At 40.5% G+C, this 26277-nt stretch overlaps 2 protein-coding genes across 2 annotated transcripts in view; both read left to right on the top strand.

Moving 5' to 3' along the window:
• St13 (ST13 Hsp70 interacting protein) overlaps nt 1–9830 on the top strand; it is a 40646-nt gene extending 30816 nt beyond the window's left edge. The window contains exons 9-12 of the mRNA XM_027404069.2: nt 1128–1244; nt 2942–2990; nt 7646–7779; nt 9283–9830. Of these exons, the coding sequence (XP_027259870.1) occupies nt 1128–1244; nt 2942–2990; nt 7646–7779; nt 9283–9411 (429 nt within the window). The 3' untranslated portion in view covers nt 9412–9830. The remainder of the gene's footprint in view (nt 1–1127; nt 1245–2941; nt 2991–7645; nt 7780–9282) is intronic.
• Nucleotides 9831–14207: 4377 nt separating this feature from the next.
• Nucleotides 14208–26277, top strand: part of Slc25a17 (solute carrier family 25 member 17) — a 44891-nt gene continuing 32821 nt past the window's right edge. Inside the window, exons 1-2 of the mRNA XM_027404065.1 lie at nt 14208–14360; nt 25883–25943. Coding sequence (XP_027259866.1) covers nt 14307–14360; nt 25883–25943 — 115 coding nt within the window. The 5' untranslated portion in view covers nt 14208–14306. The remainder of the gene's footprint in view (nt 14361–25882; nt 25944–26277) is intronic.

The following is a 26277-nucleotide window of genomic DNA, read 5'->3' as shown; positions in this document are numbered from 1 at the left end:
CCTTGAGCTTTGTCATCTGTTTGAGATTAGACATTTTCTCTTAAACTGTATATCCTATACTCTTCATTTCACTCAACATATTTTCATTTATTTTACATACCGACCTTTGTTTCCCCTCTTCTCCTCCCCTCTTCCCCCCTTTGCTCTTTTTTGTTTGTTTCATTGTGTGTAATGCACTTGACATTGCTTTTAAAGCCTGGCTTTATGTTTGGTCATTTTTAATGAGTTCACTAGCTTGTGTTAATTATACATAATAATGGTTTTCATTTACATATTGTCTTAGAGTTTCTGTTGCTCTGAAGAGACCATGATGACAGCAACTCTTATAATGGAAAACGTTTAATTGGGGACATGGCAGCATAGAAGCAGACATGGTGCTAGAGAAGGAGCTGAGAATTCTACATTTTATCCGCAGGCAACAGAAAGGGAACTGTGTCACTGGGTGTAGTTTGAGCACATGGACCTCAGAGCCCACCCCTACAGTGATACACTTCCTCTCTTCCTAATAGTGCCACTCCCTGTGGGCTTATGAGATCAAATTACATTCAAACTACCACACATGTACCTGATACCTTTTGATCATTCTTGTTTCCCATTTCTCTTTCCCAGTCTCCCCCTCCAGCTAGTTTCTCTTTCCCCTTACACTTTCATGGCTTTTTCTTTTTGACCCTTTGAATTTTATTAGGATTTCCTTATAGGAGCTGTGCTATACAACTGAGGAAGTGTCTCTTCCTCATCAACCTTGAGGTACCAGTAGCTCTTCAAAGTGGTATGGAACCTCCTCAGTCGCCCTCCAGCTTCCATGAGTTAGGTTCTTTTTCTGTAAGGTGTCTCTGTCATTTCTTAGAGCTATATAGTAAAGAAGTCACTATTAGAATAAGGAACTCTTTTTGTGTTTTTCAAGACAGGGTTTCTCTGTATTGCTTTGGAGCCTGTCCTGAACTCGCTCAGTAGACCAGGCTGGTCTTGAACTCACAGATATCCGCCTGCCTCTGCCTCCTGAGGGCTGCCATTCAAAGCGTGTGTCATCAACGCCACTCTGGAAGAAGGAACTCTTAACAAAACTTCTTCACTTGACTTTATCAGACATTTCAGGCAAATTTATTTCCTGTGGTTCTTCTTTCTAGGCACAAAAAATTGCTGAACATCGGAGAAAGTATGAGCGCAAACGTGAAGAGCGAGAGATAAAAGAAAGAATAGAAAGGGTGAAGAAGGCTCGAGAGGAGCATGAGAGAGCCCAAAGGGTAAATTGCTGTAGCTAACCCAGTAGATGAGACCTCAGGACACTGTTCTAATTCTCTCTTTCCATGATGGCTGCAGCATATGGGGTGACAGCCCTCCACAAGAGTCTCCTTTCATTCTGTCCTTTCTGTTTTTAGTTTCTAAGGTTATATGAGCTTGCATTTCACCAACTTACATTCATTTTTTTAAATTTGTAAATTTGGGCCAAGAGTATAATTTACAGCAGGGCAACCCTTTCCCCCATCCAAACTCAAAATTTCCTGGCCAGGTTAATTAAATTTTGTGTGGGTACTAGTCCTTCCCCATAGGATTCTTCCCCTGTGGTTTTTTTTTGTTGTTGTTGTTGTTTTTTTGTTTTGTTTTGTTTTTTTATGATTCCTAACTTTCCAGCTGTAGATTCATGACTATCAAAAAAGATTCTAGCTGTGCATCTATAATCCCAGCATTCTAGATGCTGAATGGGGGGGGGTACTTTTAGTTTAAAGTCATCTTTGGCTATATAGTCGTATCTCAAGAGGAAAAAATAAGTTTCTTTCTTTTTTTTTTAAATAATTATACAGTTGTATTGTAGAAATGTAGAGAGAGATTTTTGGTGGTTTTCCCAGTATTGTTAATACTCTCCTTGTTTTTCCCCATGTACCTTTGTATAATAATGTTGTGTGACAAGAATTTTCCTGGGGAGATGCTAGACACATGTCTACTTACCCCAGGAGGGAGTCCACAACAGACCTAAGTATGGATACAAAGTCCAATTTGGTGAACCCTGAGTTTTATTTAGGTTACTTACAGGAATGGATGAGGGGTTACTTATAGGAGAATAATGACTTAGAGACAGCTGCATCACCAAAGCCCACCCCGCATGGGTGACAGCTCACAAAAAGCTGGGAACCTGGAGCACACAGTATAGCCTCTGGTCAATTTCAGAGACTAAAGGTATTTTGAGTTGTGTAAACAGCTTCCCTACAGGGTTTACTGTTTCAATTCTGGAGGAAACAATTGGTTTTGTCAGTTGTAGTCTACTTGTTTCTAGCATTGCTGAAAGGACATGTAGCTATATAGCTATATATAAGTAAGTCTTAATTTGGGGGTCATTTAATAAGCATCATACTGTATATATAATGTATGTATTTGTCATGGTTTATAAAAATATACCTATATGTATATATTTATTTGGTTTCCTTCTCTTGTGTCCTGGGGATTGAACTGGGACCTCACACATGTGAGGCAAGAGCTGTACTACTGGGTTACAGTCTTACATTGATGATGGTTTCTAACTGGGTATGAAGGTAGGTTCTAATTGGCCATTCTTTGTTCTTAAAAACAGCTCAGGAAGCCTTCTTCAGTGTACTTTTACATTTTTGCTGTAAGAATGTAGAAGAGATGAACCTAGGAAGTAATCTAGACATGGCCTTTCATTTTGGAGTTTTAAAACAAGTGAGAATTCATAGCTTACATAAGTAGAAGCATATGTGCTTTAACTTTTCAGGGAGGTAAAATGCCAGAAATCATTATTAAAATAAGCCCCAGGGGTTGTCGGAAGTGGTTCATCTGTTTGTTGAACCTTATCATTCTGTCTTCTGTTTTATTTTTTGATTTTGATTTCCTGAATTTCTGTTGAAGGTTTCGGTATTGGGGTAAAAAGCTTTCTTTGTTCTTGTTTTTCTACTGTATTATAATTTGTTTTCATTTTGTCTTCAAGGAAGAAGAAGCCAGAAGACAGTCTGGAGCTCAGTATGGCTCTTTTCCAGGTATTTTAAAGGAAAACCTCTTAGTATAATAAATAAGCTATCTCCTGATTTTGAAGCCCAGGTGTGTTTATATATGGGGAGAGGTAGTTCTTGAAACTCCAAAGAATGTTAAACTTTTTTTTTTTTTTAAGATTTTATTTATTATGCATACAACATTTTGCTTCCATATATATCTGCACACCAGAAGAGGGCACCAGATCTCATAACGGATGGTTGTGAGCCACCATGTGGTTGCTGGGAATTGAACTCAGGACCTCTGAAAGAGCAGTCAGTGCTCTTAACCTCTGAGCCATCTCTCCAGCCCTGAATGTTAATCTTTATAAAGTTCATTTTCATTAACAGTTTTTTGTTAGTGGAATAAAAACATTTTCCCCCTATATTTTCATTTATAATATGTTTTAAGAAAAGTTAATAGCTGTTGATTGCTCAGTATTTTACTCCAACTAATTTATTATAATGTAATCTACTTACATAATCAGTAAGATTATGTCCTGTTACATGTGATAATATTTATATTCATGGGGATACTGCCTAAAGACATAGGGCTAGCAGAGTAATTATGCTGCACACCTTTAATTGGAGCACTCAGGAGGCAGAGGCAGGTGGATCTCTGTGAGTTTGAGGCCAGCCTGGTCTACAAAGCAAGTTCCAGGACAGCCAGGGCTACACTGAGAAACCCTGTCTTAAAAACAAATAGTTAAAAAAAGTAATGAATATACGTGATGTATATGTATATAGGTATATATGTAATACATGCAGACAAAATACTCCTAAAATACAAAACTTAAAAAGAAAGAGAATTTGGGCATGTAAGTATTTTAAGTTCAGTATGAAAGAGAATATGGCCAGGAGTGGTGGCTTGTTCTAGAATATTATTTTAAGGTGTGTTACTTTTGTTTATGCTGTGAAACATTTAATGAGGTGAAGATGTGTTGCTTTTGTTTATGCTGCATTTGTTTAACTCTTTGAAGTTGTGATTCTTTGCATGTCTAAAACACCTGATTGGTCTAATAAAGAGCTGAATGGGCCATTGGTGAAACAGGAGATAGGATAGGTGGTGCTGGCAGGCAGAGAATAAATAGAAGGAGAAATCTGGGAGGAGAGAAGGATGCTAGGGAGAAGCCCCCCAGGCAGGTATGGAGTAAGAGTTTTCACAGAAGTAACAGAAAGTTAAAAGCCCAGAGGCCAAAGGTAGACAGGCTAATTTAAGAAAAGCTGGCAAGAAACAAGCCAAGCAAAGGCTGGTCTCTCCATATGTGATTTATTTGGGAGCTGGATGGTGGTCTCCCCAAAAGAACCAAAGACCAAACGAGTAAAAACCAAACAATAACATTTTGGCATTTCAGTGTAGGGCTAGAGTAAAAGAAAATCCAAATACAGTGGTTCGTGCTTTTAATCTCAGCACTCAGGGGGCAGAGGCAGCCAGATCTCTGTGTGTTCAAGGTCAGCCAGAGCTACACAGAGAAACCCTGTCTTAAAAATGTCTTGAAAATCCAGAGAGAAAGAATATGCCCCTCCTGTCTCTGTCTTTATGTCGTGTGTCGTCTATTCCCCCCCCCACCGTCCCATTGTTGTCTCCCCCCCACTCTCCCCCTTCCCTGCTTTGTCCCTCTTCCTCTCTCATTTTTTAAGAGTTCTTTGGGTCCCCTGGACTTTGAATTAACAGTTAATAGTTGTGAGCCTTCCAAAGTGAATGCTGTAAACTGAACTCTTTCTTTTTTTCAAAGAGCAACAAGCACTTCTAACTACTGAGCTAACCGTCTAGGTCCTCTTATTCTTTCTTGCAAATGTTCCATAATCAGAAATTAATATCAAAACAAAGGTTTTGAGTGTTAGCAAAGTACTCATGTTCAGATAGGTGTGAGAAGGCAAAGAAACTGAGAAAATAGTTTTTGGTTTTTTTTTTTTTTAAGATTTTATTTATTATGTATACAACATTCTGCTTCCATGTATATCTACACACCAGAAGAGGGCACCAGATGTCATAACAAATGTTGTGAGCCACCATTTTGCTGCCTAAAAGAGGGAGTGTGAAGTTTATATAAACAATATGCTTCTTAAAATTGGATTTTGTTTGCGTAGTAAAGGCTGTCTTCTACTTTGTGGTAACTGGTTTTCACTCAAAGAAAATTTAGGCACCAGTTTATGCTTACATACCATTGGGACAACCATTTATTTCAAAGCTACAAAATATAACTTATCTGGGCAGTGGTGGCAAAGGCAGGCAGATTTTTGTGAGTTTGAGGCCAGCCTGGTTTACAGAGCAAATTTTCCAGGACAGCCAGGGATACACAGAGAAACCCTGTTTCAAAAAAGTAAACCAAAAAGGAAAAGAACATGCAACATGTTCATCAGTGTTAAAAAGATTGAAAAATTATAGCTCATAGCTAGCTTCTAGCTTAAAATAAATATCTGATCACCAGTTTGCTTTATTATAAAGCTTTATTGATATGAACTAATACTAGATACAGCTCTTCTCTGTGCATTCTTGTATCTAATTTAGCAAGCCTTGTTTCAGTAATTTTTTCATGGGAAGGAACTGATCTTTGAGAGCCCGTGAGAACAAACTGCAGAGAAGCTTAGAAGTTTGTTTTTCCTATCCCCTGCCTATGGTTACTAGTGCTTATAGTTTGATATATTGTTGAGCATGACAAATGACTGTTCATTGTGTTTACTTATTACAGCTTTGTCATGATTCTGTGTCTGTAGAATACATTAATATTACGGAGTTTTCTCTTTAGGATGCCCTATTTTGGCATAATTGTCATTTCAGAGTGTCTCCAGTAGAGGTTTTTTATTATACAGAAATAGAGGAGTTGGAGAGATGATGCTTCAGATGTTAAGAGTGCATGCTCTATCCGGGTGTTGGTGGCACATGCCTTTAATCCCGGCACAGGCAGGCGGATCTCTGTGAGTTCAAGGCCAACCTGGTCTACAGAGCGAGTTCCAGGACAACTTCTAAAGCAATACAGAGAAACCCTGTCTTGATAAACAAACAAAAAGAGTGCATGCTGTGCAGTCATGAGGAGAGGAGTTCAGATCATGCATTCAAATAATAAACTAGGCAGCAGTTAGCCAGGACTCCAGTTCCAAGGGATCTAATGCCCTCTCTGGTGTCAGGGTTCACTTGGGCACACCCATATTCATAGACAAATGGAATCTTTGAAAAATAGAAGTAGAAAATAACGTGGTTTTACAATTTAATAGTGTGCTTAGAAGAATGAAGTTTTTTTGCTAGAGAATTACTCTAGAAATGATCACTAGGAGTGCATATTAGCTGTGCAAATTCTGCCAAATGTAGTGATATGTGCCTGTAATCGTGTTAGGGATTAGAAGGACTGCCATGAATTTGAGGGTAATCTGGGCTACATAGGTGAGACCTCACCTAAACAGAACACACCCCCTCCCTCTTTTTTTTTTAATTGTATGTTATAATTTTTAAAGATTTTGATAGTTTAGAATGGGACTCATAAATACCACCATAAATTCACCACCTGTCATCTCAGATGGCCCTGGCTAGTTTTATATCAACTTGACACAAGCTAGAGTCACCTGAAAAGAGGGAACCTCAATTGAGAGAGTGCCTTTGTAAGATCCAGATGTGGGGTGTTTTCTTAGTGATTGATGGGAGAGGGTCCAGCCCTTTATGTGTGGTGCTGTCTATCTTTGAGCTGGTGATTCTGGGTTCTATAAGAAAGGCTGTGCAAGCCATGCTGAGGAAGCCAATAAACAGCACCGTCCATGGCTTCTGTCTCCAGGTTCCTGCCCTGTTTGAGTTCCTAACCTGACCACCTTCAGTGATAAACAGTGATGTGGAAGTGTAAGCCAAATAAACCCTTTTCTCCCCAACTTGCTTTTGGTTATGGTTTTTCAACACAGCAATAGTAACCCTAACTAAGACACAGACTCGAGGAGGTGGAGGCTGTAGGTTCAGGATTTCTAGGCCAGCTTCACCTACAGAGCAAGTTTTAGGCCAGCCCAGGCTCTACAAGACTTCTCATCACTCAATAAACTAAAAAGAGAAAGAATAAATTAATAAATTTTTTGTTACCCATATTTTAGGTAAGACTCGAGGCATAACTGCTCTAGATAAATGTCAAAACTAAATAAAACAAGCTTAGATTGACAGGAATTAAATTGAAACAGACAAATAATACTCAGGTGTGAAAAATTCAAAGATGATTGAGCCAGCATGGTCATGTATACCTGCAGTCTTAGCATTGAGAATGCAGAGGGAGGAAATCAATTCAGGGCAGCCTGGTCAACGCATAACATTCATTGCAAGTTCAAGGACACGTTCTCTGTATTGAAACACCTCATCCCTCTCCCACCACCCCAAACAAAAGAAAAAAACAATGTCATACCTGGCATTAATGTTTTGGGAGGATCAGCACATGTTGATTCTTTATTTTTAAGGCAAGATTAGTTTTGTTGAACAGTTTTAAGTAATGAAAAACAAGTACAGAAAGGAGAAAAGTCTGATTTTTCATTTGCTTTTAGGAAAAATTAGAAGTTATACCTGATAGCCTACTGTGTTGAGAATAGACTGTGCTGACTTCCCAGGGGTGTCCTTTTAACTCACGTGCACACTTGAATATTGTAGAGTTTCAATAGAAACTTGCTGATGTCCTTAATTATTTCCTTTATCCTTGTAGGTGGTTTTCCTGGGGGAATGCCTGGTAATTTTCCTGGAGGAATGCCTGGCATGGGAGGAGGCATGCCTGGAATGGCAGGAATGCCTGGACTCAATGAAATCCTCAGTGACCCAGAGGTTCTTGCGGCCATGCAGGTAAAGTTTGGAAGAACAAAGTTGGGCTTCGATCATTAAAGCTTTCCTTTTCTACTTACATGTGATGACAGCACACTTTGCTATTTTTCCTCCTAGTTATCAATTAACTAATTTTGCAGTCTGGCATTTTTCTAAATTTAGATGAATTTTTTAAAGATTTGTCTTGCTGGGTGCTGCTGGCTCAAACCTTTAATGCCAGCACTCGGTAGGCAGAGGCAGGCAGATCTCTGTGAGTTCAAGGACAGCTAGCCTATACATCTCTGTCTCCAAAAAGAAAGGTTTATTTTTACTCTATGTCTATGAACATTTATTTGCATGTCATTATATGCATGTATATATCATTATATGCATGACTCTTGGAGGTCAGAAGAGGGCATCAGATCCCCTTTAGCCAGCATTACAGCCCGCTAACTGAGTCACCATGTGGGTGCTGGGAACCCAAACCAGCTCCTCTGCAAGAGCAACCAGTGCTCTTAGCCATTGAGTCCTTTCTCCAGCCTCTATTTTCTGTGTATATGTATGTGCTTGTGTAGTTATGCATGCCAGATGTGTTCAGGTATAGAGTACATACTGCCAGATCCCCCTGGAGTTGGAATTACAGGCTGTTCATTGTAAGCTACCTGGTGCCTGGCATAGGTGCCGAGAACCAAACTCAGGTCCTCTGGAAGAGCAGCAGGTATCCTTATGTTGTGTGATTGTGTTGTTTCAAATAAAAGCTTGCTTGGCGTCTGAGAAGCAGGGGAGCAGCCAGTGACTTCCTACCTCTTCTGTTTTCTTCCTCCAAAAGGGCCAAGATCCTCTCTCAGCCCTACCTTACTACTTCCTGTCTCTATCTATCTATAGTCCTCCAAACCTCCATGGTTAATTTTGGTCAGCTAGTGGCTGGCTCTGCCCTCTGACTCCAAGCAAGCTTTGTCACAACACAATCAAAATATCACACACCACCATTAACTGTTGAACCACCTTACAGGTTACGTTTTTGAAAGTTCATTTTAAGAATTAGCTATTCGTGTTTTTTTGTATCAGTGTTAAAGTGCTTTCCTTTTCATTATTTTTAGTTCAAGTTTCAGAATTAAACTTGACTTGAGCTTGGGTACTTTGAAGAAATTGCTAACCTGGTATATCAAATATGGCTGAAGCATATTACACTGGTTTGCTATTAGGGCATTTAGTATTCTAAAACTTACCTCTTTATTTAAAACATGTTTTAAATTTGAGATTTAGAATACTAAACTTAGTCCAGTGGGTACTTTAAGTAAGTTACCAAACCCAGACATTGCCAGGTGGTGGTGTGCATGCCTTTAATCCCAGCACTCAGATGCAGGCTGATCTCTGTGAGCCCCAGGTCAGCCTCATCTATAGAGCTAGTTGAGAACAGCCAGATCTACACAGAGAAAACCCTGTCTCAAAAAAAATCAAAAAAAAAGAAAGAAAGAAAAGAAAGCACCATACATACCTAAATAAATTCAATGTACCTTACCTCGGTCTTTTCTTTTTCTTCAGGATCCAGAAGTCATGGTGGCTTTCCAGGATGTGGCCCAGAACCCAGCAAATATGTCAAAATATCAGAGCAACCCAAAGGTTATGAATCTCATCAGTAAATTGTCAGCCAAGTTTGGAGGTCAAGCATAATGTCATAACAATGCTGAATGAAGAGCAGCTTAGCTCACTTACTGGATGTTGCAATAATACAAACCAGTGTACCTCTGACCTCATCCGGAGAGCTGGGGTGCTTCGAAGATAATCCAGTCCCTTCCTTTCTGCATCAAATGCGGCTGAAGCATTTTACAGTGGTTTGCCATTAGGGTCTTCATTCAGATAATGTTTTCCTATTAGGAATTACAAACTTAAAACATTTTTCAACCTTAAACATATTTTTAAAAATTTAGGGGGTGTTAATTCCTACATTTTTCTTTACTAATCTTTTTGGGGTTTTCCTTTGAATTACTGGGCAAGGAAGCTGAATATGGTCGACTTACTGCTCTCATGAATGGAAATAAAGATTTGTTAGTGGGAAGCAAATAAAACCCATTTAAATTGATTGAGTTGGACATACGGTTACTGAAACATCTTGATTTGTCTTTCTTTAGTGTTTAATTTCAAAATGATCTATTTCAGTGAATCTCTTGGGACCACCAGTATTTGGATTTGACCTGGGTAGGACTGAAGTGTTGGATAGAGCAGCAGCAACTCCGAGGTTTTGGTTGACCTTGTGTAAGCTGCATTCAAATCTTACACTGAGCTGCAGGGACGATTTTTGTTTTTATTATTTTTAAGTGTTACAGTGGACTTACAATATTGAGTTCTGCCATTGTCCACTGTTTGAAGTAAATGTTCCATGTCATTCTCATATAGAGGAAAAAATGCTTTCTATGTTTGTCAAAAATTGCCTTTCTTATTAGAAATACCTGTCTGCTTGCCCTCCTTAATCATCTTGAACTAAAGATAGTGACTTTTCGCTAATATCCTCACTTCTGTCACTCAGCATAATTGTGGGAAGTATATTTATTGCTAGTTTAATTTCATATCTAGCACATAGGGTAATTATAGGGCCATACCCGTAACAGCTGTGGTGTCTTACTTGGCCATGGGGTTGCTTGTTTAAATATTGAACTTTTACACTTGTGAACTCCTTTCACATCAGAAGTCATTGGAAAGAAGGATTCCCTTTGGTTGTAGGTATGCTTATGAAATTGAGAAACAATTTCAATTTTAAAGTTCATGTTGAAGTATACATCTTTGTATTTTGAAGAGTTTCATTGTTTACATATAATGAAAGATTCATTTGTCCTATTTAGCTCTTAAATACTTAGATGTATTTAATGCCTGTTTTCTCTTCTGCTGCAAGGATAAAGAAAACCATAAATCCAGAGTCCATATTTAAATTAGCACATATCTGAAATCATATATTGATGCAGGTTTTAACTGCTTCATACAGCAGACACTGATGCATCTTGTTACATGTAAGAAAAAGCTGTATTTGAACAGAGCATGCGTATAAAGTCCTTGAAAAACATCACATATTCTTAAATTTGAACTTTGCACGGTGTTCTTTTTGTCCAAGTGTGTTTCATATTTTCCATGGTGTGCTGTGCATTATTGCTGAAGATCAGCTTCTCTTGGACTCTGGCTATATATCACCTGATTATATTCTAATACTGCAAATATTACTATAAATGGGTGAAATTGCTCTTCTGAAAACTGTGTCCTTTGGTTTTAGACTTCTGAGTTCCACAGATACAAAAACAAATACAGTCTTCTTCTCCCCTCTCCCCCAATAAGGACTCAGTATCATTTCTACACCAGAAATTTTGGGGTTTTTGGTTTTGTTTTTTGTTTTTTTTTTTTTTCCCACTAAAGATGCTATAAGGAAAATGCTATAAGAAGATAAAAGGGTTTTCTGCTTAAAGATAATGTGGTTGATATCCTAAAATGCTAAAATAAAACACGGTTTCAAACTGAATCTTGACCTTCCCAGTTTATTAGCATGGTACATTTGTTGTTATTGTTGCAATGATTACTGAAGTTTTGTAAGTACAGTGAGCTATGGATTGCTAAATATTAATAGAGACACACAATAGTTTAGTGGTTCACACATATCCCAGCACTTGAGGGGGTGAGGGAGGAGTCTAGTTTGAAGCCAATCTGGACTGTATAGCAAGACTTAAAAACTTGAAAATGGCCCCCTCTCACATTCACCTAAATTAATTCAGAGGTTTACTTTCTTTTGGTAGCTTCCAAGAAGTTAGCAGTTCTGCCATATATTGAAGTAAGTAACTTTTATGTGGGTCCAGAGAAGTTGCTCTGGTGTCTGTCTTAACACCTGAGGAAAGGGGAAGCATGGTCAGGGAGACAAATGTGGAGATGCTGATGATACATGGCATTAATAGCTATGTTTTCAAATCCCAGTGGAGACAGCTTCATAAAGGAGAAATGACTTCTGTTTTAGAAATTGGCTAATATCTAGGGGTAATGAACCTGAGTTAAACACATCACACCAGTAGAACTTGTTTCCAGGCACTGCTGTAATAAGTTCCTCTGATGATGCCGTAAATCCCAATAGGACAAGGTAAGTACCTTCATTGCTTTGCAATTTTATAGATGAAGAAACTGAAGCATTTTGATAGTTGCTCAGTCTAACATTTGTGGAGCAAGGATTTTCACAGACACACTTCTGGCTTCCTAGCTGTTTAATGAATCCCTTACTCTTATTACAGAACTTTGTGTTTGAGGGCCCATGTGTGCACTCAAGCAATAATTTTTTTGAGACAGAATTTCACTATGCAACTTTGGCTTGAAACTGAAACCCATTGTGTAGATCAAAGGCATGCACCACTGCCTGGCTATTGTGTTGTTTTGCTTGTTTTGTGGTGGTGATTTGGGCTTTTGCTATGTAACCCAGACTGGTGCCTGAATTCTTATCTTTGCCTCGGCCTCCCAACTACTAGTATTAGGACAATAGTGTGTCAGCATGCCTGGTTGCTGTTTTAAGAAATAGGATGCTGGGTGGTAGCAGCACACACCTTTAAACCCAGTATTCCAGAGGTAGAGGCAGTCAGATCTGAGTTCTAGACTAGCTTTTTCTACAGTGAGTTACAGGACAGCAAAGGCTACACAGAGAAACCCTGTCTAGGGGTGAGTTTGGTGTGTGTGTAGAAGTTGAAAACTAAAATGGACATTCAAATGAGTGATAAAATAAAATATTCAGTTATGTGTGCTGAATACAACATCACTATTCTCTGAATAGTAATGGGTGGCATAATTGAAGTTCTTGGTCTTTTTAAACTTAAGGTATAATTATAACCAGCAGCATATGCAACTAATATGGCTATGTGGTTGAGGCTGGAGAGATGGTTCAGTGTCAAGAGCACATCTTGCAAAGGACCTATATTCAGTTCCCAGGCACCAACCCATGTTGGGTAGTACACACACAGCTGCATGTGACTCCAGCTCCAGGTGGTTGTAGCCCTGTTGGCTTCCAAATGCACTGCACTAACATGCACAAATAGAAATACGTTTTGGCTTGAAGGGAAAACAAATACAATACCAACTTTTATTGTTTTTTTGTTTGTTTTTCGAGACAGTGTTTCTCTGTGGCTTTGGAGCCTGTCCTGCTCTGTAGACCAGGTTCGTCTGGAACTCACAGAGATCCGCCTGCCTCTGCCTCCCGAGTGCTGGGATTAAAGGTGTGCGCCACCAACGCCCAGTGAATAGAAAGTTTTGAAAGTTTGGACAATTCTTTGACACTTTGTATTGTGTCACAGTGGAAACTTAAAACTTACTGCGTTTTTCTTCTAGATTTATTTTTATGTGCATGAGTGCTTGTGTTTATGTGAGTGCATTTGATGCCCTCAGAGGACAAGACTGGATTTCCCTAGAACTGGATTACAGAGGGTTGTGCTGAGCCATCTATCCAACCTCAAATTGTCAGTTCAAGCAAATGTGCTAGAGTGATTGCCTACCATGCCTTAGCCCTCTGATTCCATATCCAGTGGCAGGGTTGGTGATGGGGTGTTGGAGGTGGCCAGATGAAGACAAAGGATGGAGCTGTTCACCTGTCACCATCTTAGCTGTGACCGTCTGTCTTGGAGGTGTGACTTTATTGTGACAGTTTCTAGAGTTTAGGCTGGCCTAATTCACCTCCATGGTACTTGGGCAGGGGCGGGTGTGGGGTTTGGTTTGAGACCCAGGATCTCAAGCCGTCTATGTAGCCAAAGGTGACTCAACTAATGATTCTTTTAACAAAATGTGTATGTCTCAGTGCTTCAGGAGCCCGTGGAGGTCAGATCCCCTAGAATTGTCAGTCGCCACCATGTGGAAGCTAGGTACTAAAGACTGCTCTTCTATAATGAGTTCCTCTGCAAGAGCAGTAGTCGCTTTTGTTTTGTTTTTTGTTTTTGTTTTTGTTTTTTTTGAGAAAGGGTTTCTCTGGGTAGTTTTGTAGACCAGGCTGGCCTCTGCCTCCCTCCTGAGTGTTGGATTTTAAGGTGTGCACCACCATCTCCCCGCTAAGAGCGGTAGAGTTTTTAACAGAGACAGCCCTCCAGTCCCTTGATCCTCTTTCCACTTTATGAGTGCTGGAATTACAGGTGTCTGTGGAGTGCTAAGCAAGCACTTTACAACTGAACTACGTCCTCAGTCTGCGAACATGTATTTTGTAAGGAATTGGGGTGCAGACGTCATTAGGGGCCTTTTTTTCCTGCGTTTTCTGTCAATAGGCATGACTAACCTTGATAGCTTGCTTGCAAACATAATGAGGAGCCAGGAACATGGGCAGGTGGCGCTCTGAGCATTGATTGTCCACGTCCGCCTAGCATCGTCCCGCCCCCTGCTCTTCCCGGACCAATCGGTATTGACGGACGGTCCTGGATCCTCCATACCCACATCCGCGGCTGTTCTCCCGGGCGACAGGGGGCAGCTTGTGACCCGGAAGTGCTTGTTGTGGAGGCAGGCGCGTCTGAGAGGTGGGGCTTGAGTCGCTCCTTTGAGGAGTCCTCACTGCGGGGCTGAGAGGAAAGTGTGGCGCTATGGCTTCGGTGTTGTCCTACGAAAGCCTGGTACACGCCGTGGCCGGAGCCGTGGTAAGGAGGGGTTTGGGGCTTTTCGAAGTCTGTCCTGGGATGGGGCCGGGAGATGAGCACGAGGGAAATGTGGAGGCTGAGTCTGTCACGACTGGGGCAAGGGCATAAACACAAAGTTGCTTCAAGAGTGAGGGTGAGGCCAGCACCCACCACCCTCCCTGCCCCTGCCCCTGCCCCTGCCCCTGCTCCTGCCCCTGCCGCACTCTCCCAGAGCCAGTCTGGACTAGCTCTCACAACTGTTCAGAGGGAATAAGACAGTTGCTGTTTTCTTCGCCATCCCTCTACCTCACCCTCACTGCACACAAACTTCTTTTACTGGTCCTGGTGTGAAGCTGGGGAGCTTAATGTAAACTTACTGACAGTCTGTTGTCACTTCTTACCGCAGGCAAGTGGCAATAGATGGTAGAATATCTCTGATGAACATTATTGCCAGGAAAAAGTTGTTTTTGTTGATTTTTAAAATCAAGATTGGTGTCATCCACTACATGTGTAGTGACTATGAGTTAAGAAGTGACGTTCCTCTTCTGGTTCTCTTCCTCAGACTGTTTCTCATGTCCTTCCTTAACTCCTGACCAACATTTACCTTTAGCCTTTTAGAAACACTGTAGACCATTACTGTCTGTTCAGTGGACCATTTCTGAACGCCCTGCCCCCCATATTTCTTCAGGGACCTCTCATGTTTCATAAAGAGGAATCTGAGTTTTTGAATTCCAGTTCTGTCATTTATTTACTAGGTAATTTGCAAAGCAGAAGAAATGATAGTTTTCTCCTAGACTCTTGAGACTGAGGTGTGGGACTATTACATGAAGTCTTATTCAAGAAGCCTTATTCATTCAAATCAACAAGAAAAGCCCTTCCCACATTATGAAAGAACTGGGGTGGAAGTTTGTTTGACGTGTTTTCAGTTGGTCACAGAGACCTGTGTGACTGGAGTGGAAATTCAAATGGGGATCAAATTATTCATGACTTTGTGTAGGAAAGAGTCAGCTGTTGAATTTACTAATTTACATTTCAAACCTGCTCTTCCAGGCTTCTCTGTAGAGAGTAGAGTGAGGAAGGCACAATATTCAGGCGAGAAATGGTTGTGGCTTATTCAAAGGTGGTAGAAAAAGTAGTAAGTGATCATTGACCTGAAATGTATTTATAAGAGCCACCAGAGTTTAGTGATAGGTTGGGTGTAGATTAGGTTTGGTTGTCTCTGACAAAATTTTGGCTCAAGGAACATGATGGGTCTTCCTCTTTCTCCTGAGTGAGTTGACAGTGGTTGGGAAGGCATGGGTTTGGGGGAAAAGATAAACTTGGTTATAGTTTTGAACTAGTTAAATTTGAAGTCCCTGAGAGTAGCCGATATTAAATTATTAACTTACCAAGACGTGAACATGGGCTAAGAAAAATGACAGTGAAGGAGTGGAAAATCAGGCTGACATTAAAGGTAGGGAAGCAAGTTTTGGATATAAAGAAAACTTGAGAGTTACTGGGGTAGGAGGAAACTGAAAAAGTGCTCTGCCAGCTGTTTGGAGAAAGTATTTCGGGAAGAAGTGTGTTGTCCAAGTGGGCCATCTACTGCCAGAAGGTCAAGTGAGGTGAGGACTGAGAACTAATTACTGGATTTTATAAAAATGATAAGTCCAGTGGTTAACTGAGAAGACCAGTTTTGGTGGATTGGTGGGCAAGGTGGAATGCAACAGAAAATAGGAAGAAGAAAAATCCTTGTTACTTTTTCTTTCTCATATCTCATGCCATTAGTTGAGTTCATTCTCTAGGCTGTATGCTTTTCTAGCTTCTAAGAATATAGAAACAAAGTCACTTTCTTCATTAATTGTTGGTTCCAGTGCAGAAGTCAGACAGTACTGGAGTAAGTGCTATTAAATCAGTAAGGATGGCAAGCATTTTTTAAAATATAAGGTGATAGATATTTTATGTATTATGTACATTCTCCGTCATAGCTGTTCAATACAACCATGGTGGTGTGGTGTGGAAGCAGCTGTAGACCATAAGTAAATTAATGGGCAGAGCTTTGTTTCCCATAGAGCTGTTGTCACACAGACAGTACATTGGTTTTGGCTCACAGACCAGTTTTCTGAGCCCTGTGATAAAGCATGACCATAGGCAGAGATGATATATATCTATTAATCTACAAAACACCATTTTCATTGATATATTGCCTATTTTTCTTCTAATTAAAATTTCACTTGAAGCCAGGCAGTGGTAGCATACACCTTTAATCCCAGTGCTGGCATTAAAGCAGGCAAGTCTCTTGAGTTTGAGGCTAGCCTGGTCTACAGAGTGAGTTCCAGGACAGCCAGGGCTACACAGAGAAACCCTGTCTCAAAAGAAGGAAAAAAAGTTTCAGTTGAAATTGTGCATCCTGATTTTGCTGTTTGCCCCCTAAATTATCTGTTATATGCTTTTATACGAATAATTCATTTTACTCTTGCTTTCTGTGAGGGAAGTAGTATTCATAGATAGGTAGGTAGGTAGGTAGATAGATGAAAAGTAGCTTTGTATGTTGTTTTGGTTTGGGTTATTTTGAAACAGGGTCTCACTGTGTAGCCCAGAATAGTCTCAAATTTGTAATCTTTTAGCCTCAAGCCCCCTAAATCCTTGGAATTAAAGGCATGTGCCACCTTAACCAGCTGTGTGTGTTTATGTGTGTGTGTAGCCTGAGCTGGACTTGAACTTGTGATCTTCCTGTCTTTTCCTGTTCAGATATCCTCCCAGTGTGTGTCACTACAACCGGCCATGTTTTATTGTTGTGCTGTGTGTTCTGTTTATTATTATTATTATTATTATTAATTAATTAATTATTCAACTGTCATGTCAAAGAGTTGTTTTCAAATTCTTAGCAGGCCTGTATATTAAGGTTAAATAACATAACCTGGTCTCTAAGCCATCAAGTGCCCTAAGTAGCTATGTGGCCTTGCTATGGCTATGCGGAATAACTTCCTACCCAAAGAGTAGAAGCAGTTGAATGATTGTTTAAGATGTTGACTTACAGTCTTTGAATTGTCATTTCTGGCTTGTTTGTGTAGGTCCTTCTAGGTTGTGCATTCTCCTACATCAGGTGAAATGCTACGTCAATATGCATACTTTCTTTTTTTCAATGCTGGGTATCAAACACAAAGCTTGGCATATACAACTAAGCACCCACTCTCCCATAGAGGTGTGCTCCCAGACCCAATGTACAATCATATTTTAAAAGTTAAATTACTAATTTTGAGATTTTTTAGTGCCATACCTTGGGATAATTACAGATAACTTTAAGTATCTAAAAACAAGAATTATAATGCTTTAGAAAGATGCTGTAACTTCAGTTGGTCATTATTATATGACATTCACTGACTTCAGATGTAAACAGTCAAAAAAAAAAAACCAAGTATAATTAGATTTATAATTTTATATTTTGGTTATCATCAGATCATCTTTGAAAGATTTAACATATAAAAATGTCTCTTTTAAGCCCAGGCTGACTTTGACCTTGTTGTGTAACCAAAGCTTATCCTGAACTCTGATCTTCTTGCTTCCAGCTCCTACATTTTAAGATTAGGGCATTAGGTTTTAGGATTGAATCCGGGATTCCAAACTATTAAATTTTCTGTGACCCCCCCTCCCAATTTCTCCACCAGCACAGTAAACTGGATCAAACCAAATTGAAAAAGTATAACAACAGGTTTATTTGAGCAAAGCAACTCTGGGGTGAGTTCTCCAGTCCCAGAGATGGAGACCAGGAGAATCTTTGTCCCCAAACTAAAGCACAGAGACTTCATAGGTTGTAGATGAGGGGTGATGACATGTCCTGCCACAAGCTGGGTTTGTGTCCAAGTATGGTCAAAAGCTGAGTGCTTTAGGCCAGGAGTTGAGCAACTGGCAACTTCAAGGGAGGAAGCTGCAGTAGCCACCAAGAATGTGGAACTGGGCTTTTTGGTGTCTTGCCTTTGTTCAGAGACTCTCTGAGTGGGTTAGGTTTGGAGAGAGAGAGACTGGAATGGGGCTTTCCAGATCATTCAGGGGCAAGCTGGAGGTTCTAACTGGAGCACAAACATGATTGGCAAGCTCTGCTGACTTAGTCAACTACATTCCTAGCCCAGAAATATCCATTTATAAGTAAAAGATTTCCATAGTCTAGAATTTGAAAAGTGCTATTTGTAGAACTTACACAAGGTAGATTGCACACTGAAAGAGGGTTCAGAATTGTCACAATTAATCAGTAACATCAAAATTTTTATTTATTACTCAGTTTGCTGGGATTTGTGTGGAGATGAGAGGACAACTGTGGGAGTCAGCTTTATCTTTTACTACATGGTTCCAGGAATCAAACTCAGGTCTTCAGGCTTGTTCAGCAAGAGCTTTTATCCTCGCTAACTCATCTCTCTGGCCTGATTGATTAGTAACTTTCAGGGAGCTTCTTTTGTACCAATTGCTTGTTTAAGTCATCTTGATGTAGTTTGTTTGTTTGCTTTGCTTTCTTTATCTAGCAAGGCAGTCTTTATATTGGTTAGGCTGGCCTGGAATTTCTGAGTTCAAGACATCCTCTTGCATCCTTGAGTAGCTGAGATTATCAAATAGTCTGCAATGTTATGCAAAGAAGTTTGAGTTAAAGTTGGTCAGACAAAATGTTTGTCAAAATGTAACTACATGCCCAGTGGTGGTGGTACACGCCTTTAATCACAGCACTTGGGAGGTAGAGGCAGGTGGATCTCTCTGAGGTCAAAGTTAACCTGGTCTACAGAGCGAGTGCCAGGACAGGCTCCAAAGCTACACAGAGAAACCCGGTCTCAAACAAACGTACAAAAAACAAAACAAAACAAAATGTGGCTACATCTTTGGCCTCTGTTCTGTCTGTTTATATACAGTGAATGTGCATAAATAGATTTTGTTGTTGTTTATATAACTGTTAGTAGAGTTCCATATCCTGGGATTTTTCTGTTTGCTTGTTATGAGTGTGTTTGTTTTGGAAGATAAAGAGTATTCCATATGACTCAGTTAGGGTTCCCTGGTTGTAGGGTGGAGAAACAGACTGGGTACTTTAAGCATTAAGATGAGTTTTCTTTAAAGGCTGTTTGAGACCTGCTCTGTCAGTGGGGAAGCTGAAAAACTTGGAGTGGAAAGGAGACAAATAGCTACTAGAAGATCTCTGAAATAGTCACTGTCAGATACCCTGGAGTCAGAGGGTTTGTCCTGCCCTTCTAGCCTTACAGAACTCTGCTTAAGACTCAAAGTCCTGCAAAGAGTTCCTGCTAACAGACCTCAACATTCTGTGCCCAGGCAAGCCTTGACACTCCTCTTGTAATTAACAGGTGTGAAAGGAAGGTATGGGCAAAAGGACCCTTTAGAGGCCTCTTCAGGGCTGCAGTGGAGGGTGACACGTGGATTTTCTGTCCTGTCAAGATTGTATACAGTAGGGCAAGTGATTCTTCAAAAGAAAATTAGAGGCTGGAGAAATGGTTCAGCAGTTAGAAACTATGGCTATTCTTACCAGAGGACCGTGATGCAATTCCCAGCACCACAGGATAACTCAAAACAATCATTAACTCTGATCTAATGGTATCTGACACCCTCTTCTGTCCTCCATAGGAACTGCACGCATGTGGTACACAAACACTCATACACATAAAATAAGAAAAGAATACCAGCAAGAGTGATGTTATGTGACCCAAAACTTTTGACATCTATATATCAGGCCATCAAAATACCTTGGAAGCCAGATACAGTGGTACATACCTATAATGTCAAATCTCGGGACTCTAAGGTCAGTCTGGGCTGTAGATCGAGACCCTGTCTTTAAAATCAAAATTCGATGGGTGTTGGTGGTGCACGCCTTTAATCCCAGTACTCAGGAGGCAGAGGCTGTTGGGCCTTTGTAAGTTCAAGACCAGTCTGGTCCACAAGAGCTAGTTCCAGGACAGCCTCCAAAACCACAGAGAAACCCTGTCTCGTATAAAAAATAAAAAATAAATAAAATTTAAAAATCTTCAAATATCATTCATTTTTAAAAATTTGCAATATTCCAAAACTGGATTGGTGGTTCATGCCTTTAATCACAACACTAGGGAGTCAGAGGCAGGTGGATCTTTTGAATTCTAGGTCAGCCTGGTGTACAAAGCTAGTTCCAGGACAGCCAGGACTACACAAAGAAACCCTGCCCAGAAAAACAAAAACAAACAAAAAAACACACAAACAAAAAATTGGAAAGAAGGTAAGAAGAAGCGTATTTACTGGGCTCTAAAAATGTATGTCTTTCTTTAACATTATTTATAGTGGAATGTGTGCATTTGGCCTGTGCACCATGGCAATTGTATGAAGATCTTAGGACAGCTTGTTGTAATACAGGTAAACCTGGCCCCACTCCTTGGGAACCATTGAGTCACCCCTCTGCACATTGCAGGCAGTACCCTGGCTCTGTCCAAAGCTGTGAAGGTCCCTTTAAGAAACAAGCTCCGCCTACTTTCTCTTTCTGCCATTTCTCTGAGGAGACAGGTCAATTCTCTCTCTCTCTCTCTCTCTCTCTCTCTCTCTCTCTCTCTCTCTCTCTCCTCCCTCCTCCCTCTCTCTCTCTCTCTCTCTCTCTCTCTCTCTCTCTCTCTCTCTCTCTCTCTTTCTCTCTCAGGTCCCTCACCTGCCCCAAAGGTCCCACCTCATGGCTGTATTCATAACACAGCTCCCCTTCATCATGCGAGTTCCAGGCATGAAACTCAGCTTGTCAGGCTTGGCAGCAAGTGCCAGCCCCCAAGATGCATTTCTTCTCTTCTTTCCTTTCCCCTCATCCTTCTAGTGTTGAGCTCCAGGACTCCTCCCACCTAAACTTCAAAAGTGGGAATCATTAAAAATGAAAGTAAAGGGGTGTTGGAAGGTTGTGATCTGGAAAGTTGAAATGTTGGAACTTTGTCAAGCAGCAATGGTTGCCATGTGGTCCACGGCAGCCTAGCATACACAAAGCCCTAGGTTGAATCCTTAACCTTATATAAATTGTATAATGGTACAGGTCTGTAATCCCAGCACTGAAAGAATGGATGAAGAAAGATCAGGAGTTCAAGGTCATTCTCAGCTACACAGAGAGAGAAGGCCAAAATATGGACAGGGGGATTGAGGGAGATGGAGGGATGGCTCAGTGTTAAGAGCACAGACTGCTCTGCCAGAGCATCAGGGTTCAATTCCTGCTACCCGCATTGCATCTCACAACCATCTGTAACTCCAGTACAGGGGATCAAAACCCTCATCTGGCCTCTACAGGCTCCAGGCACACATGAGGTAGACAGATATTCATTCAGACAAAACACCCTACACATGAGACAACTTTTTTTTTTCTAAGATAGGGTTTCTCTGTCTTGAACAATTATATTGGTGTTTGATTTGGAAAATGGAAGCCCTTTTTAATTCCTTCCCTGTCCTCATTTCTAGTCACTGCTAAAACCTCCAGCACTGTAGAACAGAGGCAGGGCAAGTGAATCAAAACAAAACAAAAAAACCCAAAACACTAACCTAAACAAAAAGAGCTGGGTTCAGTGTCACACACCTGTGATCCCATCGTTCAGGAGGCACAGTCTGGCAGATCACTGAGTTCAAGGCTAGCCTGGTCTACATAGAGAATTCCAGACCAGCCAAGAGCTACACAATGAGACCTTGTCTTTAAAAAAAAAAAAAAAATAGACAAATGAAAGTAAGTCATATGTGTGAGGCTGGAGAGATCGCTCAGTGGTTAGGAGCATTTGCTGCTCTTACACAGGACCAAAGTTTGGTTCCCAGAACCCACATTGGGCAGTTTACAACCACCTACAACTCCAGTTTTGGGGGGTTTATGGGCATCCATACACAAGGGCTGATGAGATGGCTCAGTGGGAAAAATGGCTCAATTCCTGCCTGATGACTTGTGTTCCATTCCAGAACTATTGTAGTGGAAGATGAAAACCAACTTCTACAAATTAATTGTCCTTTGACCCCCATACATGTACCACACACAATAAATGTAATACTTTTAAAAAATGTGAAAGGAAGTTGTATGTTTGGCTGAATCTGAGATTTAACTATGAATAGTGCATGGCGAGCATGGCTGGTTTCATCCTGCTTCTGCCTTTCTGCCTTTGGGCTGACCCTAGCTGCTGGCCCCAGACCCTTCTTTCCAGCTGAAGGGACCACCTCCTGGCTGCAGGTACCAATACAGTATAGGAATTTACTTGTTCTCCCAGCACAGAATGTTGTAAATCAGAACAGTTTTGGTGAAAGAATGAAGTCTCTGAAATAGATTTCTCTAGAAATAGATTCTTGTAAATTGTTATTATAGTCTGCAATAGCACTCCTACTCAGATAGTTAGAATTCTGTGGGACTCAATAGGTTTATTTTGTGTCTAACTGGCACAGCAGTATGGTACATCATGACTGCTTCCTCATTTGTGACTTCTCACTTTGTATAAGTGTACAAATTGTTCTCAGAAAAAAATGAATATATTTAGAGAAATTTCATTCAGATTCTGAAAACCATGTGTTTATATAGCCTGGTATAAGGCATGCATTTAAAATAAATACTTTGTTGCAGGTAACAGTAAGTGTGAACTCTGAAGAGGCTGCCAGGTTTGAGTTCTGATCTTGTTAGGGAACTGCTGAACCTCTCTAGCCATTTTCCCAACTGTAAAATGGTCAGCATGGCAGTCCCTATTATGTCAGGCTGACGTGGGGACCAATTTTATAATTGAGGTGTTAAAGTGTGCACTTCAATGGTGGTTAGTACATTAAGAATGTTGTACAACCACTACACACACACCCTTTTTTTTTGGTCTGTTTTGAGACATGGTTTCTTGGTGTAGTTCTAGCTATCTTGGAACTCTTTCTGTAGACCTTGCTGGCCTCAAACTCAGAGATCCTCCTGCCTCTGCCTCCTGAGTGCTGTGATTAAAGGGTATGCTACCACCACCTGGCCACTGCTAAATCATGAGTGTAGTGTACATACACATGATGGGGTTTACTGATCCATGAGAAGGAATGAGCAATTGACACAGACTATTGAGTGTAGGATAAGAAACGGTTGTGGGTTGCATGATTCTTATAGGAAATACACAGAATGTATATGTCAATAAAGAGAAAACATATTTGTGGCTGCCAGAGACTGAGTAGAGGGGGAAATGGAGAGCACTTGCTTATGAATTGTGTCTTTGGGTTTTATTTTTGTTTTGAAATATAGACTTTTATGTTCTAGGCTGGCTTTCAGCTTGTCAAATGGTCAAACATGATCTTGAACTTCTCTCCTGCCTTTTCCAAGTACTGGAATTGCAGATGTGCACCATGCCCAGTATATGCAGAACTGGCAAGTCAAGTCCAGGGTTTTGTGCCTTTCAGGCAGGCACACTCTGTCAGCTGAGCTGCATCCTCAGCCCTGAAGATGTACTCTAAAATGGCTAGTTTTATATAATATGAATTTTACCTCAGTTTCAAAAGCAAAACAATACCTGGTGGTGGTGATGCATGCCTTTAATCCCAGCACTTACGAGGCAAAGGCAGGTGGATCTCTGAGTTCAAGACCAGCCTGGTCTACAGATTGTTCCAGGACAGCCAGGACCACAGAGAGAAACCCTATCTCAAAAACAAAGCAAAACAAAAAGCTCCCAAAGCCAGTAAAGTATAAGATTTTGTAAGTCTTTTATACATTAATAAGTATATTACTATTGTGATATTTTGTTTGTGTTCTGACAAAGTATGCCTGAAGATCAGAGAAGCAAAGGAGCAGCCATATGCACCCCTTACCTCTACAAATCCTTCCACCAAAGGGCTGAGATCCTGTCTACACCCTGCCTTATCTGATGGGGGAGGTCCTTCTGTGTATATGTTTGTCTTGGTTGATAAAGTACTGTTGGCCAATAGGGAAGCAAGTTAGGCGGGACTAGGAGTCGAGGATTCTTGGAAATGTAACGAGAAGTCTTGTGATCCAGGCAGGAGTGACATAGCAGGCAGACTCAGAATATAAGCAGGGACAAGCAGGAAATCATTCTCTTCCTCCTCCTCTCTCCTTTTTGGAGCCACCATGTGATCCAGGCAAGAGGAGATGCCTGCCGTTGGCGTCCTCAATAAGATAAGTCTTTATAAAATCTATACATTATTAGTTATGGTTGATAATTAAGACTGAGCTAGCAAGTAAGAAATCCTAGTCACTGGCCAGCAGCATTGTAACTATCATAAGTCTCTGTGTGTTATTTTGGGTGCCCATGAGGCATCGGGGCTCAGGCAGCTTGGCGGAAAGATTTATCCTTACAAATATCACTTCCTGTCTCCACCCAGACTTATCACTTCCTGTCTCCTCTGTACAGATCTCAAGAACTCTATGGTGGTTTGACTAGTGGCTAGCTCCACCCTCTGATCTCTAGGCAAGCTTTGTCAGAACACAAACAAAATATCACAACATTTCCCCTTTTTGTCAAATAAAAAGAGAAGGTTATAACTAACATAATGTTAGCTGATCTGGAACTTGCTATGTAAACCAGGTTGGCCTTGAACTCAGAGATCTGTCAGTTACTACCTTCTGAATTCTGGAATTAAAGATATGTGCCACCATGCTTGACTTAGCTGTTTTTTAATTATTTATTATTTTGATTTTGGGGAGTATCAGAGGCCTTATAGTAGCAACTGATCTGAGAAAAAAAAATCAAAATTCTATTTATCTGTTGTCTTCAATTGTGCTATAGTTTTGTTTCTTTTTCAGCATCAGAGAGACAGAAAAGATTTCTTCTGGAAAATTAAACTGTCTTTTTTAAGTATCTAATTGAATTGTGAATGTGAATAATCCCAACAGATTAAAATACTGTATTTGGTAAGAATTTAATTTAACTTATTGTACTAATAAGTTTTTGATCATTTAAAAGTTGCAATCTGGGCGTGTTGGTGGCGCACGCCTTTAATCCCAGCACTTGGGAGGCAGAGGCAGGCAGATCTCTGTGAGTTTGAGGCCAGCCTGGTCTCCAGAGTGAGTGCCAGGATAGGTTCCAAAGCTACACAGAGAAACCCTGTCTCAAAAAACCAAAAAACAAACAAACAAACAAATAAACAAGGGGTCTGGAGAGATGGCTCAGAGGTTAAGAGCACTGGCTGCTCTTCCAGAGGTCCTGAGTTCAATTCCCAGCAACCACATGGTGGCTCACAACCATTTATAATAGGATCTGATGCCTTCTTCTGGTGTGCATTCAGAGCACTCATACATAAAATATCAATAAATAAACTAGAAATATTTTTTTTTAAAAAGTTGCAATTTGGGTCTACAGAGATAACTTGGTGGTTAAGAACACTGGCTACTATTGCAGAGGATCCTAATTCAATTCCCAGCACCCACATGGCAGCTCATAACCATCTGAACTCCAGTCCTGGGGAATCTGACACCCTCTTCTAGCCTCCACAGTATACAGATAATGCACAGACCCTCATGCAGATAAAAAACCTATACACATAAAACAAATTTAAAAATTTAAAAACCACACTTTTTTTTTTTTAAGTTGTGGCCATGTTTAAGTTATTGTAATGGTTAAAGCTGTTTTTAAACTTTGCAGGGAAGTGTGACTGCCATGACCGTGTTCTTTCCCTTGGATACTGCTAGACTTCGACTTCAGGGTGAGTGTTGTTCACATTACTGATCTTCTGACATTGGGAAGCAAACATTTCTCTATTACATACTGCACCAAGATAAGAATATTTTGTTTACACAACCACTGTTGTCTGTTTCCTTGTTTGGTCTTGTAAAAGGGTTATATATAGTCTGAGCTGGCTTCTCTCTCTCTCTCTCTCTCTCTCTCTCTCTCTCTCTCTCTCTCTCTCTCTTCCTAACCATGAACTCATCCTCTTGCCTCCACCTCTAAAGTTCTTGCACTATAAGTATGCACCACTGCACCTGACTTAAATAGTTGATCCTCCACTTCTCTTTCTATGCTAGGGGTTGAACCTAGAG

Source organism: Cricetulus griseus, chromosome 2 (assembly GCF_003668045.3).
Source record: "Cricetulus griseus strain 17A/GY chromosome 2, alternate assembly CriGri-PICRH-1.0, whole genome shotgun sequence".
Lineage (NCBI taxonomy): Eukaryota > Metazoa > Chordata > Mammalia > Rodentia > Cricetidae > Cricetulus > Cricetulus griseus.
Note: the sequence above shows the minus strand (reverse complement) of the source record. Positions and strands in the feature narration are given on the sequence as shown.